General features: G+C 48.0%; 2 protein-coding genes across 4 annotated transcripts in view; one reads left to right on the forward strand and one right to left on the reverse strand.

Moving 5' to 3' along the window:
• Window positions 1-13,495, forward strand: part of CENPP (centromere protein P) — a 192,431-nt gene that overhangs the window by 129,493 nt on the left and 49,443 nt on the right. The gene's annotated exons all lie outside the window — the stretch shown is intronic.
• The window catches only part of ECM2 (extracellular matrix protein 2), a 40,624-nt gene that overhangs the window by 16,057 nt on the left and 11,072 nt on the right, over window positions 1-13,495 (reverse strand). For 2 of the 3 annotated variants that reach the window (XM_027835887.1, XM_027835888.1), the window contains exons 3-5: window positions 6,288-6,476; window positions 2,696-3,247; window positions 602-717 (exon numbers count right to left, since the gene is read on the reverse strand). In XM_027835887.1, the coding sequence (XP_027691688.1) occupies window positions 602-717; window positions 2,696-3,247; window positions 6,288-6,476 (857 nt within the window). The remainder of the gene's footprint in view (window positions 1-601; window positions 718-2,695; window positions 3,248-6,287; window positions 6,477-13,495) is intronic. The other variant, XM_027835889.1, reaches the window with a different exon arrangement.

Consider the following 13,495-nt stretch of genomic DNA (forward strand, 5'->3'; position numbering starts at 1 on the left):
TACACATATATTCATACATGTGTGCTACATATGACGGTGTATGCACAGGCACTGTATCTGTGATTTTATTGGTATAAGCAAATGCCAGAGGTAGGGAAGGTCCTGAACCGGTGCTGTCCCTTCTCTACAACTGATAGCCTCCACGAGCTGCCCAGAATGCTGAGGGTCCCCCAGCTCTCTGAGTCAGAGTCAGGAGCTGGAGCCAAGGCTGGCTCTGTCCATTACCCCACACTGCCTCTCATCCGTAGATACAGAAGAATGTTAGGAGAATGAAGGCAGGGAGGTCCTGGGGGGAGGCCCTGTCTGCTGAGGGCAGTACTGTTCTCCCAATCATGTCCTCTCCAGTGGCTCAGCCTTCTGCCTTAGTCCCATTCCCCTTCCCCCACAGGCTGTCTCTAATTTTCCATTCACACATAGTAGGGGCTGCACAGACATCTCCCTATTCATTGGCTGCTGGGTGGAGGCCTGAGGCAGGGAGGTCCAAGTAGAAGGACAACCTTTCTTTTCTGGGTCCATTCTCCTTCCTATAGTCCACCTCAAGGCTAATGGAAAGTCAGTTCAAACCAGGTGAAAAGTGCAAGGGCTGGCATGATGCTCTTACCTTGAATGCGTTGGGACTGATCCCAGAAGAGGTGATTGTGTTTTTGCGAAGGTCGAGCCTTTCCAAATTAGGTGTTCCATGGAATGCTTTGTCAGGGATGCAGCTGATGGAATTCCCTAGGAGAAGATTTTTAAAATGATCTGTTTACATCTTGGGAGTGAGGGATAGGGGTGGGCATTGAGAGGCTGTGGAACCTCCTGCCCATCAGTGTACGTCAGGGGTAGTGCTGAGGGGGAGCAGGGGGCAGTCTCCCTGACTTGGAGGCCAGCACTCTGGCCACCAACCACCATGCCTCTCCTGAGAGAACTGAGGAGAGTTGGTCATGGAGGCTCAGAATTGAGAGAAGAGACCTTAGCAAGGGCCTGGCTCCAGGATCATTGGGAAATGAAGCCACCAGCATTGGTCCAGGTGCTGTCTGTGACTTCCTCCAGATCCCTAGTCCTCTGCGCACCTTTTTACTGATCTTCAGTGAACGGTTAGGACCGTGACTCCCTGGCCAGGCATCTTTGTCAGATGTTTAACCATCTTTAAAGGATACTTCGGGTGGGGCTTAATGTTTTTAGGCTAAACATTTTTGTAAATGAAGTAACCTTTTGGTGATATAGCCTCCCCTGGTTTATCTTTTTTTTTTTTTTTTTTGAAAGTCTAAAGTTTTACATAAGGGTTTCCTTCGCTCAAGGAGGAGGGGATCAAAATTGGAGTCTGCCTTTCCAGTCTTCTACCATAGCCTTTGCACTTTTGCACCCCCATCCAAGTGTTCTTTGGCCCCGTGACACTGGCTTTCTGGCTGTTCTTGGCACATAACACATCATCTCCCGACTGCCTCCCATTCCTGGAATGCTCTCCCTCCTTATCTCTGCTTCCTGGATCCCCTGGCCTCCTGCAGGTCTTTACTATTTCCCACCTTCTGCAAGAAACTTTCACCAAAGCTAAGAATTGGAAACCCAGGGGATGCCCATCAATTGGGGAATGACTGAACAAGTGGTGGCATATGATTGTGATGGAATGCTATTGTGCTATACGAAATAACAAGCAGAATGATTTCAGAACAAACTGAAAGACTTACATGAACTGAGGCAGAGTGAAGTGAGCAGAACCAGAAGAACATTGTACACAGTAACAGCAACATTGTAACAATGGTGAACTGTGACTGACTCAGCTCTTCTCAGCGATACAATGACGCAAGACAATCCCAAAGGACTAATGAGGAAGCAGATGCTCGGCCTCCAGAGAAAGAACTGATATTGTCTGAATACAGACTTGAAGCAGGCTATTTTTCACTTTCTTTCTTTCATTTTTTTCTTTTATTCAAGTCTTCTTGTACAAAGTGACTAATATGGACTTGTTTTACAGAATTGCACATGTCTTGGGGAATGGCGAAGGGAGGGAGCGAGGTAGGGATAGAATTTGGAGCTCAAAACTTTAAATAAAAATGGTTTTTTTAATTGGGGGGAAAGAGCCTCCTTGATGCCCTTGCCTTCCTTGGAGACTACTCCAGCTTTCCCCAGGCTCTGCCCTTTTTGTACCTGGTTGTGCATTGTTTCTCCCATTAGACTGTAAGCTCCCTGAAGGCAGATGTTTGCCTTTCTGTGAATCCCCAGCACTAATGGTGATGGTGGCTTGGTGGTCCTGTAGTTGGGCACGAACATGGATGGAGCTCATGTAACTCCCAGGAAAGAGCTGCTGGTTTCCCAAAGGGCCCACTCAGCTAGCTCCTCCTGGGCCATCATCCCCATGCATTTTCATCTTGGACCCCGGGGCAGTTTCATCACTAGGATTCCGAATTGGACAGCAGTACTTACTTTAAGCAAAACCTCTCTACAACCAGCTTTAGAGGAAGACTTTTTTTTTTCTCTCTAAAACTTTAAAAATCCACACAGTTGAGAATCCGCAAGTCTTTTCTAAAACATTAACTACATAGCATATAGTTAACTTTAAGAAAGTTAACTAGGGCAACTTTTAATGTTTTCTTCATGAAGTTATTTTAATCTGTTTCTTAGACTGCAAATTTTACCAGTAGTAAAGAAACATTGCAATAATAGTGATGTTTTTACTTTCATAAGACAAAACAGAATGGCAGCAAATATCCCTTACCAATAAGCTCCAAGCTCCTTAACTCTGGGGCTACGATGTTGGGTATTTTGGTAAGCTTGGCATTTATGCAGCTTATCCTGTGGCCGGAGATGGAGCACGCACTGGGCAAAGGAGGGATCTGTGCGCTGGGAGCGGGCACTGGGAAGCAGCTGTCTTCTTCATCCTCCTCTTCCTCGGCCTCCTCCTCCTCCTCCTCCACCACCTCCTCTTCCTCGCTTTCTGGGTTCAGTCGTGGACGCGCCTCCTTCTTTCTCTCTTCAGTCCAGCAGTCCTCTGTTTCGTGAGATTGCTTTTTGTCTTTTTCTGGCACTGTCCTCTCAGAATGAGTCTGTTGGTGGTGTCTTCCCTCCTTGGTTTTCCTCCTTTCTCCCTTCTCTCCATCCTTTTCCCCAGAGTCTTCTTCCTCAGACTCGTGCTCCTTCCTGCCCAGTAGTCGATCCATTCCTGCCGGCGTCTGTGGCAATGCCTTCTGCTGCGGATCCCTGTGTTCACTTTGGGCTAAAGAATCACCAGAAAATTCCATGCTATCACCTAAGGAAATCCTATTCAATACTGAATGGGAGAATGGTTAGGAGATTACAGGCAGAGAAGGTAGAAGTGAGAAAACATTGGGAAAAGGAGAAGAAAAGGAAAAACGAAGCAAGAGCATCAGGAACCATTATTCTCCCCCGCCCCCCCCCCCCAGGTGTCACGCCATTGAAAGACAAATTAGGCCTTGAAATCTGGCTCAGAGAATTTTGCCAATGATAATTGGACATCTCTGATATCCTCCCCGATGTAACCTGCTGTGTAAGGCTTTTGGAGAATGTGCCATTTTTACCTACACAATACCCATACTATGCTATCTGAAGAGGGATTAAAGCAGCTCCTTCCAGCAGCATGGCAGGCAAGGTCATTGAGCAGATGTAATGGGATGGTGCCACGCAGCTCTCCTCCCAACGTACGGGGGGCTACGTACAGCTGAGGGGTGTTACCGCAGAGCTTGGCCAAAAAAAAAAGGCAAAACAGCTGATGACAATGAATTTAACATCTAGATTATTTCTTATTTTTATTCACTTTCCTCTGTCCTGCTGAAAATCTCCTCCAGCACTGCCCATTCGCCTCGCCAGGGTTTAAATTGCACAGATTTTACGTCTCTCACCATGGTCTTAAACCAGGAGCGGGGACCCTGCAGCCTCGAGGTCACATGTGGCCTTCTAGGTCTTTGGGTGTGCCTTTTGACTGAGTCCAGGTTTTACAGCACAAATTCTTTTGTTAAGGAGACTTGTTCTGTGAAGTTTGGGTTCAGTCAAAGGGCCTCACCTGAGGACGTGAGGGCCATGTATGGCCTTGAGGCCACAGGTTCCCCACCCCTGGTCCTAAGCCATCCCACATTTCTAATGTCTTTCTTCAAAGCGGAAAATCTTTCTTAACTATTGCACTGGCCTGACTCTTCAGGCTCTTTCTGAATATGGGCCACACTCCTAAAAGAGATCTCTTTGAAAAGAGAAAAGCACATAGGTGCACGCATCAAAATAGACCATAGTTGAATCTCTGTACAGGCCAGGTTTGGGGGAGGTGGATGACGGAGTAGAGGTCATTAGAATTACTAGGCAAAGTGTAACTCCATCGCTTTTCTAGCCATTAAGATTCCTAATTCCTACCTCATTCAACAACAGAATTTTACGAAGTGCCCACTGTGTGCTGGTCACTAGTGGTTCTTAGTGCTGGGGGACCCTAATGGGGAGGGACGGTCCACACCCTCAAGGGGACTACACTCAGCACAAGTTAATGCTTTCTTTTTGAAGAATGGTGCTGTGGTGGTCCAGCATCACTGCTGACCAAGATGCTTCTGGACACACAAGTGCCCTTCTTCCAGCACCCAGAGGACCCCAGGAAAAGCAGGCTTCTACCTGTTGCTCCCTCATTCTTTTCTTCACTTCTTGGCCCCCTCTTCTGCCGCGCCCCCCCACCCCCCACTTCTTGCCTGTAACTCCACCTCCTCAGTTATCGGTGAACTCACAGCTGCCACGTCTACTGGCCTTTCCTCCATCCTCAGTCTCCTTGACCTCTTTGTAGCCCTTGACCCTGCTGACCCCCTTCCCCTTGCTGGGCTTCCGTGACGTGGCTCTCCCTGGTTTCGCATCTTACTTCTCTGACTAGTCCTCCTATAGCCTCTTCTAACTGGGTGTGCCCCAGGCTCTGCCCTCAGCCTCTCTTCTTCTTAATCTGCACCCCGCTGGGGTGACCTTAGGCTTCAGTAGCATTAGTAAACACTTCTTCCCAGGTGACTGCAAGGCCAGTCCCACACTGAGGCATCCCAAATTCAGCAAGTCCAAAGCTAACCCTTCTCTTTACTCCTGAAATCCAACCTTCCTCCTAACATCCCTGCTTCTGTCAGAGGCCCGCCATCCTGCCTGTCCCCCACTTCACAAGCACGGGGCCACCCTCGACCGGCTGCCGAGGCTCATCGTACGCCTTACCTCCACGGCACCAGCTGCTGGGGCTCGTCCGCCATACCTCCACAGCACCTCCTGAATCCACTTACTTAGCTGCCTCCACACGCCCGCTTCACGTCCTCCTCACTCACCTGGAGTCCTGCTAACTGCATGTGCTAGCCAAGTGCCCCTTCTAATGGGACAACGGGATCTAGAGCTGGAGGGAATCTTGGGGATCCAACAGCCCAGCGACAGCAGCCCCTAATGTGTCTCCCTGCCGCCCCCCTCCCCTTTCCAATCCATCATCCAGCGAGTCACCGAGTCTCTGTTCCCAAAGAACGCGTCTGACCTTGGCTCTCCCTGCCCTGCTCACTCAATTCTGGGGGCTCCCTGTACTAACCCCTTTCTGTAGCTGCTTCAGCTGCAAATTGGGGAGAGAAGGAAGAGCCAGCATCAGCCAGAGGAACCCATCCCTGCTCCTGCCTTCTCTGCGTCTGTGGAGGGCCCTAGGGAAGAAGCCACTGCTGTCCCCCTCCCCCGGTGCCCAGGCCTTATTTTGTGTGTCCTTGTTGCCACAGGAGGCCTCTTCCTGTGCAGAGTGAGCTTCTTGAGGGCATAGACTGTCTCCTTAGTGGCTCTGCATCCCCCATGCCCAGCGCAGGTCCTGGCACATAGTAGGCACTTAATAAAATTCTTGTTGATTGACTCTGCTCTCCAGACTTTGCTGACCCAAGCTTGGGAGTCAGGAGGGAGTGCGGGCTTCCCTGCCTTCCTCCAGACTCCCCCTTACGCCTTATCTGAGTTCACCCTTCCTCAGTCATGCGGGCAGGCGGCCTCACGTATTGTGTTTCTCGGTAATGTTATCTAGGCCGCTTTCGGAGCATTTCAGAAATTGATTTAATGCTGTGACACATGTTGTATTACTCACTGTATGCCTTGGGACCCTTACATATGGAACTTAAGTCCCTGACCCAAATTTAGTTGTTCACAAATTGCTAGATATGTAAAGCCAAGATCCCTCATTCCCATCTCCTGATTGTAAGCTTTTCCATATGTTTTGGCGCATATATGTGTGCTGGGAACTTTTGACCAATTATTTATGATTTGACTTAAAACTGAAGTGAATTTTTCCTATTCTGCTACACCGGGAGACCCTTTTGGCCTCATTTCCATACCAGTGTCCGAGCAGACAGGGCAGCATTCGCCTTCGGGTGTAAAGGTCCGTGGGCACTGCCGAGGTGGACACGTGGCCTCGTCACAGACCACCTTCCCATTGGAGCAGAGACAGGTGACACAAGGTTCGGGAGACCACACGGCTGAGTTGTACATCATCATCCCGCCAAAGACGCATTGGCCCTTCTTCCCTGGGAGAAAACAGAAAAGGGCAATGGGGACAGAAACAAAATGAGCCCAGGAGGAGAGGGTCAGGGGCAGCCCAGAAGCCCAGCTCGTTGGTGGAGGGGTCAGGCTCAGACGCAGAGAGAAGGGCTCGGGGCCATCCCCCCACATCTTGAGTCACCTGCCTCTAACGACTGAGGAGAAGCTGCTAGGAGCGAGACACGGGTGGTGGAGATACTCCAGCCAGGAGCGCTAGTGCCAGCCCGGTTCATGAGGGCCACTTAGAAAAGGGCCGTTCTTCACCACCTAGGATGGGAGAACTGGCCCAAGGAGGGGGCTGGTTACGTGGTATTTCTGTTTGGAAATAATGTCAGTAAACTCAAGCAAAAACAAATTGGCTGAGTTATTGGGACTATTTAGCGTAATGATACTTAGTAGTGAAATGCATTGATATTGATGTCATTAAAAAGGTAGCAGCCCTTTAGCATCAGGCCCCTGGCTCCCTTTCTGAGCTGGTGACGCGTCACTGCCTGTAATTGGCCGAGTGTTCGCCCTCCTTGATGTCCCATCTCCCACTTCGAGGCTTTTGCTCAAGCTGTTCCAGATGCCTGGCACACTCTCCCTCATCACTGCCATCTCTTGAGTGGTGTTGTCAAACTCTTCCCGACTCCACTAAAGTGCGCTTTCCTGCTAAGTGCGCTCCCCACATCCTAGTGCCTGTGTCACACCATCAGTTCCAGAGTTCATAGGAGAGACCTTGAGAGCGTCCTTGTATCCCTGCTTTTGAGAACCATGTAAATGCTTGTCTTATGAGAGTTCTCCCTAAAATAGTCTTTTTGGCAAGCATATGTTTGGCATTTGAACAACATAGCCAGCCCAATGGAGTTGCGCTGTCTACAGTAGAGTTTGAATGCCTGGCGGTTTAGCTCCAGAAAGGACCTCAGTGTCTGGCACCTCATCCTGCCAGGTGATCTTCAGAGTCTTCCTAAGACAATTCAGATGAAGTGATCCCATTTCCTGGCATGGCACTGGTAGACTGTCCAGGTTTCACAGGCATTCAACAAGGAGGTCAGCACACGGCTCTGTAGACTTTCAGTTGGGTAGCTAGTCTAATACTTCTCTTCCACACTTTCCTTTGGAATCTCCCAAACACTAAGCTAGCTCTGGCAGTGTGTGCCTCAACCTCATTATTAATGTGTACATCCCTGGAAAGGACACTACCAAGGTAAATGAACTTCAACATTTCTCCATTTGCTGTAACCAATGGTTCCACGTATAGATGTTTGGTGGTGGCTGATGGAGCACCTACTGTTTTCTTGGTGTTAATCGTTAGGCCAAAATTAGCACAAGCAGCAGAAAATGGATCCATACTTTGTTGCATCTCAGCTTCAGAGGCAGCACTGAGTGCACAGTCATCTGCAGATAGAATGGCATGCACCAATACTCCCTCCACTTTGGTCTTGACTTGTGGCCTTTTCAAGTTGAAAAATTTACCATCAGTGTGATAACTGACCTTGATGCCATTAATGTTGACGTGAATTCTTCTGGTAGTCATCCTGCCTTGGGGCCACCGCTTTTGTAGAATGTGAATATTTAGCTTGGGAGAGGATAAGTCTATGATCAGTCCAGCACTCTACACCACATGTCGCTTTTGTCACTCTTGCATCCCGTCTGTCTCTTCTCATTACAATCACATAGTCTATTAAATGCCAATGTTTGCTTCCAGAGTGCATACACAAAGTTTTATTGCATTTAGGTAAACAGAAGACAGTGTTGGTGATGAGAAGGTCATGAGACACATAAGTCTTTAGTAGTAAGTGACCATTGCTGTTGCTGTTTCCAACTCCATTCCTCCCTAGGACTCCCTGCCATGTCTGGTGGTCTGAGCCTACTCTATTGTTAAAGTCACCCAGAATTGTAAGCTTCATCTCTTTTGGTGCATGGATGATAAGGGTCTCCAGGTCTTCATAAAATTTTTCTTTGACCTCATCAGGGTTCGTCATGGTGGGAGCATAGACACTGATGATGGTGGCATGATGTTTTCCTGCAAGTGGCAATCACATTGTCATGAGCCTGTCATTCACTCCTCTTGGTAGGCATATGAGCTTGTTGACTAGATTAGTTTCGATTGCAAAACCTACACCAGCTTCCCTGCGCTCCCCTTCACTGCGGCCACTCCAGAAAGGCGTGGATCCATCCCCGACTTCAGTGAGCTGGCCTTATTGGCCGGCCTTGTTTCACTCAGGGATGCCGAGTTCTCTCACAACAAGAGCTGTTCATCTTCCAGGCCTACCGGTTTTGTGTTGTCTGTAAGTGTGCGCACATTCCGTGTACTTATGGTGAGTGGAATCATCTTTGTGGAAGTTTTTCTACATTTTTTTTTGTTTCAACCACAGGGTGGAATCCCTGCCTGCCATGGTAACCAGGCCAGGGTTAAGTAAGCAGACAATTTTTAGGGCACCTTTTCTAGCCCCTTCCTCACACCAGGAGGTGAACAGTGCGGTCCTTAAAAGGCTGCTCAGAGGCGGAGTCAAGATGGTGGAGGGAAAGCAGTGACTTGTTTGAGCACTCCCCCCAAACCCTTCCAAATACCTATAAAAAATGGCTCTAAACAAATTCTGAAGCAGCAGAACCCACAAAAAGACAGAGTGAAACAAATTTCCAGCCAAAGACAGCCTGGATGGCTGATCAGAAAGGTATATCGCGCTGGCAGGGAGAGGAGCGCAGTTTGGCGTGGGCGTGCAGGCTGCAGCAACCCTGGAGCAGGCCTCGGTGGACTGAATCACGGGCAGCTGTGGCGGTTTCCAGACTTCTCAACCCACTAACGCCAAAGACAACTTAGAAGGTCAGTGGGAAAAGTCTGTGACTGTGGTGAAAGAGGAGCTAGGTCTCAGCCGCAAGTCTCGAACACGGCCCAGGGCTACTGCTTTTTCCTGAGCTTCTGACCCACAGACTGAGGGGGAAGCGAGTGGCTGATCACAGAGGGGTTGCAAGGATCTCTTTGCCAGTGCTGAGGCAGGAATCTCTTGCTTTACCAGTGCTTGGATCTGGGTCACAGTTCTGAGGGGTGGTCCTGGGGCGAGGAGGAGCGCTGGTGTGGTGGAGCTTGTTGTGGCTGTGGAGAGGAAACACCTCACCCCTTATCATACCACCTTGGAAGAACTGAAAATTTTCAGGTCCCTAGAAGCATCTCTGAAAACAGCTGTCCAAACCCCCGAAGCTTGGGACAGTATATTCTCCGCACTGGAAGCAGACTTTTGCCTTAACAAAGAGTTTAAAACTCAAGTAATTGTCCGGGATCATGAGTAAGCAGCGCAAGAAGAGTCAGACTATATTATCTTACTTTGGTGACAAAGAAGATCAAAATATACAACCAGAAGAAGACAACAAAGTCAAAGCTCCTACATCCAAAGCCTCCAAGAAAAATATGAATCAGTCCCAGGCCTTGGAAGAGTCAAAAGGGATTTTGAGAAGCAAGTAAGAGAAGTAGAGGAAAAACTGAGAGTTTTGCAAGAAAATCATGAAAAACAAGTCAACAGCTTGCTAAAGGAGACCCAAAAAAATACTGAAGAAAATAACACCTTTAAAAATAGCCTAACCCAAATAGCAAAAGAGGTCCAAAAAGCCAATGAGGAAAAGAATGCCCTTAAAAGCAAACTTAGCCAAATGGAAAAGGAAGTCCAAAAGCTTACTGAAGAAAATACTTCCTTAAAAATTAGAATAGAGCAATTGGAAGCTAGTGACTTTATGAGAAATCAAGACATTGTAAAACAATCCAAAAGAATGAAAAATTAGAAAACAATGTGAAATATCTCATTGGAAAAACAACTGACCTGGAAAATAGATCCAGGAGAGAGAATTTAAAAATTATTGGACTATCTGAAAGCCATGATCAAAAAAAGAGCCTAGACATCATCTTTCAAGAAATTATCCAGGAAAACTGCCCTGATATTTTAGAACCAGAGGGCAAAATAGAAATTGAAAGAATCCACTGATCACCTCCTGAAAGAGATCCCCAAAGGAAAACTCCTAGGAATATTGTAGCCAAATTCCAGAGTTCTCAGGTCAAGGAGAAAATATTACAAGCAGCCAGAAAGAAACAATTCAAGTATTGTGGAAACACAATCAGGATAACACAAGATTTAGCTGCTTTTACATTAAGGGACCACAGGGCATGGAATATAATAATCTGGAAGGCAAAGGAGATAGGATTACAACCAAGAATCACCTACCCAGCAAAACTGAGTATAATCTTGCAGAGGAAAAAATGGTCATTCAGTGAAATAGAGGACTTTCAAGCATTCTTGATGAAAAGACCAGAGCTGAATAGAAAATTTGATTTTCAAATACAAGACTCAAGTGGAACATGAAGAGGTAAACAGGAAAGAGAAATCATAAGAGACTTATTAAGGTTGAGCTGTTTACATTCCTGCATGGAAAGATGATATTTGTAACTCATGAGACCTTTGTCAATATTAAGGTAGTTGGAGGGGAAAAAATTATATGTACATATATATAGATATAGATAGATAGATAGATAGATGGCACAGGGTGAGTTGAAAATGAAGGGATGATATCTGGAGAATAAAATCAAGGGGTGAGAGAGGATTATACTAAGAGAAGGAGAAAGGGTGAGGTGGAACAGGGTAAATTATCTCACAAAAAAAAACAGAAAAGAAAAGGCTCTTACAGTGGAGGGGAAACGGGGGAAAGTGAGAGGAAATGAGTGAATCTTATTCTCATAGAATTTGACTTAAGGAGGGAATAACATACACATTCAATTGGGTATGGAAATCTTTCTTACCCTATGGGAAAATGGTGGGGGGAAGGGGACAAAGGAGTAGGGGGATGATAGAGAGGAGGGCAGATTAGGAAAGGGGGTAATCACAAACAAGTACTTCTGAGGAGGGTCAGGGTCAAAAGAAAGAATAGAATAAATGGGTGGGTGGGATAGTATTAAGGGAAATCGAGTTAGTTTTTCACAGCATGTCTACTATGGAAGTGTTTTGCATAACTGCACATATATAACTTATATTTAGTTGCTTGCCTTATCAATGAGGGTGGGTGGGGAGGGAGGAAGGGAGAAAATTTGGAACCCAAAATTTTAAAAACACATGTTTAAAAAAAATGTTTTCATATGCAACTGGGAAATAAGAAATACAGGAAATGGGGTACAGAAATCCATCCTGCCCTATAGGAAAATTGAAGGGGAAGGGGATAGGAGAAGGGAGAGGGAGAGATAGAAGGGAAGGCAGACTAGGGGAAGGGATATTCAGAATGCATGCCATCTTGGGGTGGGGGGAGGGGCGAGATGGGGTGAAAATTTGGAACTCAAAATCTTGTGGAAGTAAATGTGAAAAACAAAAAAATAAATAAAAATTACCACAATATATATATAAGAAAAAAGGCTGCTCAGACACCCAGGGGGCTGCAGAATCCCACTGCTGCTTCCTGGGAGAAACGACCTCCCAGTTGTGACTCCAGCTCCCACTGTGTCCGCACCTGCTGCTTCGTCACTTGTCTGTCACCACAGGACTCTGAGATAGGTACATATGGTGAAATGGTACGGGTGATGTCTTGTGATTCGTGTGTAAACTGGATTTAAGTGAGGCAGAGTTGCCCAAAGTCGTCGGCCTCACTCTTTCCTCCAGAATCATCAGATCCCATGGCAGGACGGAGCCAAGATGACTGGGGATGGCCCGGGATGCAGTGGATGACCTTGGCATCTTCTTGTCTGACCAAGCTCTAAGCGCCCCACAGCTCCTGCTTCAGCCGCCTTCATGGCCGACAGGACCAACTGTTCTCATCCGCCCAGTCTGCCAGGAGAGGTCTTCACGTGCTTGGGGTAGACACCCCCCCAACTTATGAAAGGGTCTGAGACCCCTCAGTTACCCTCAACCTGGTTCAGCCTGTCTGCTGAAGGAGTTTACCGGGGCGTGGCCACCTCACATACTCCAACTTCTTGAAGCCACAGGTGAGAGTTGGGGGCCAGATGGACACCAAACATGGAACGCAGCCCTGAAAAGAGCTCAGCAGCCCTCCCACCAGAGGTACTCATCTTCCTTGAACACACCCTACACCCGTAGGGTTCGTCCATAAGGTGGATGGGAAGGGCAGGGGTCCTCAGGGCAGGGGGCAAGGCAGAAGGCTGCCTGCTAGCTGTAGGGTCCATTACAACCTCCCTTCTTGGGCATATGCAGCATTTAACAACCTGGCCCCTTCCTGCTCTTCCAGGGTCTTCTACCTCTTTTCTCCTCCACACACTCCACAGCCAAGACCCAGTGACCTATCTGATGTCCCACCTCCATGCCTCTGCCCTGGTGGTCCCCGATGCCTAGAATGCCCTCCCTCCTAGAATCCCTGGTCTCCTCCAAGACTCAGTTCCAGGGCCACCTTCTAGAGGAGGCCTTTCCCCTCCCCCAAACTGCTCATCTGTGCCTTCTCCTCCAGTAGTCACCTTCCATCTACTCTCCACATGCCAGGCGTGTGCCTCACTGTGTCACATCCTCTCCCTAGAACAGAAGAGGTTTGGGGCTTTTTCTTCTCATCCCCATCACTCAGTGCATGATCAGCTAATATAAAGGGGAATATGACGCCATTCCTCCTTTCAGAATTTACAGACTCTCTGGGGAGTTGAGGCATGTACAAAACAAATGTGTTTATTACGGTTCGAAGATGCACGGTGCCTAGGAATCCGTAGTGCCCAAACAAGTGCTTTAAGAAGGGGATCGTTGTGGTTAGGGCAGGTCTTAGAAGGGAGCCTCAGTGGATGTGGAGGGGAGGCTGGATTGAAGGGCATGCCAGGCATGGGAGATGGGCGCGTGAAGGCCGAGGAGCCAGAAGACCCTGGGGAGGGGGTCAGAGAAGGGTCGGTGGGCGGGGGCGTGTGGGACACCGCTGAGCAGGCTCCGTGCCCCTCTGGCCTGTGTCACGTTCCATCCCGAGTTCCAACATGAAATGAGCCTCATGGTTTGATCTTCTGTTTTGGCAAAATGTTCCAGAAAATGGATGAAAAAGAAACGGCAAGTAATTTGTCATGATTGGA

Source organism: Vombatus ursinus, unplaced genomic scaffold (genome assembly GCF_900497805.2).
Source record: "Vombatus ursinus unplaced genomic scaffold, bare-nosed wombat genome assembly UNPS02014817.1, whole genome shotgun sequence".
Classification (NCBI taxonomy): Eukaryota; Metazoa; Chordata; class Mammalia; order Diprotodontia; family Vombatidae; genus Vombatus; species Vombatus ursinus.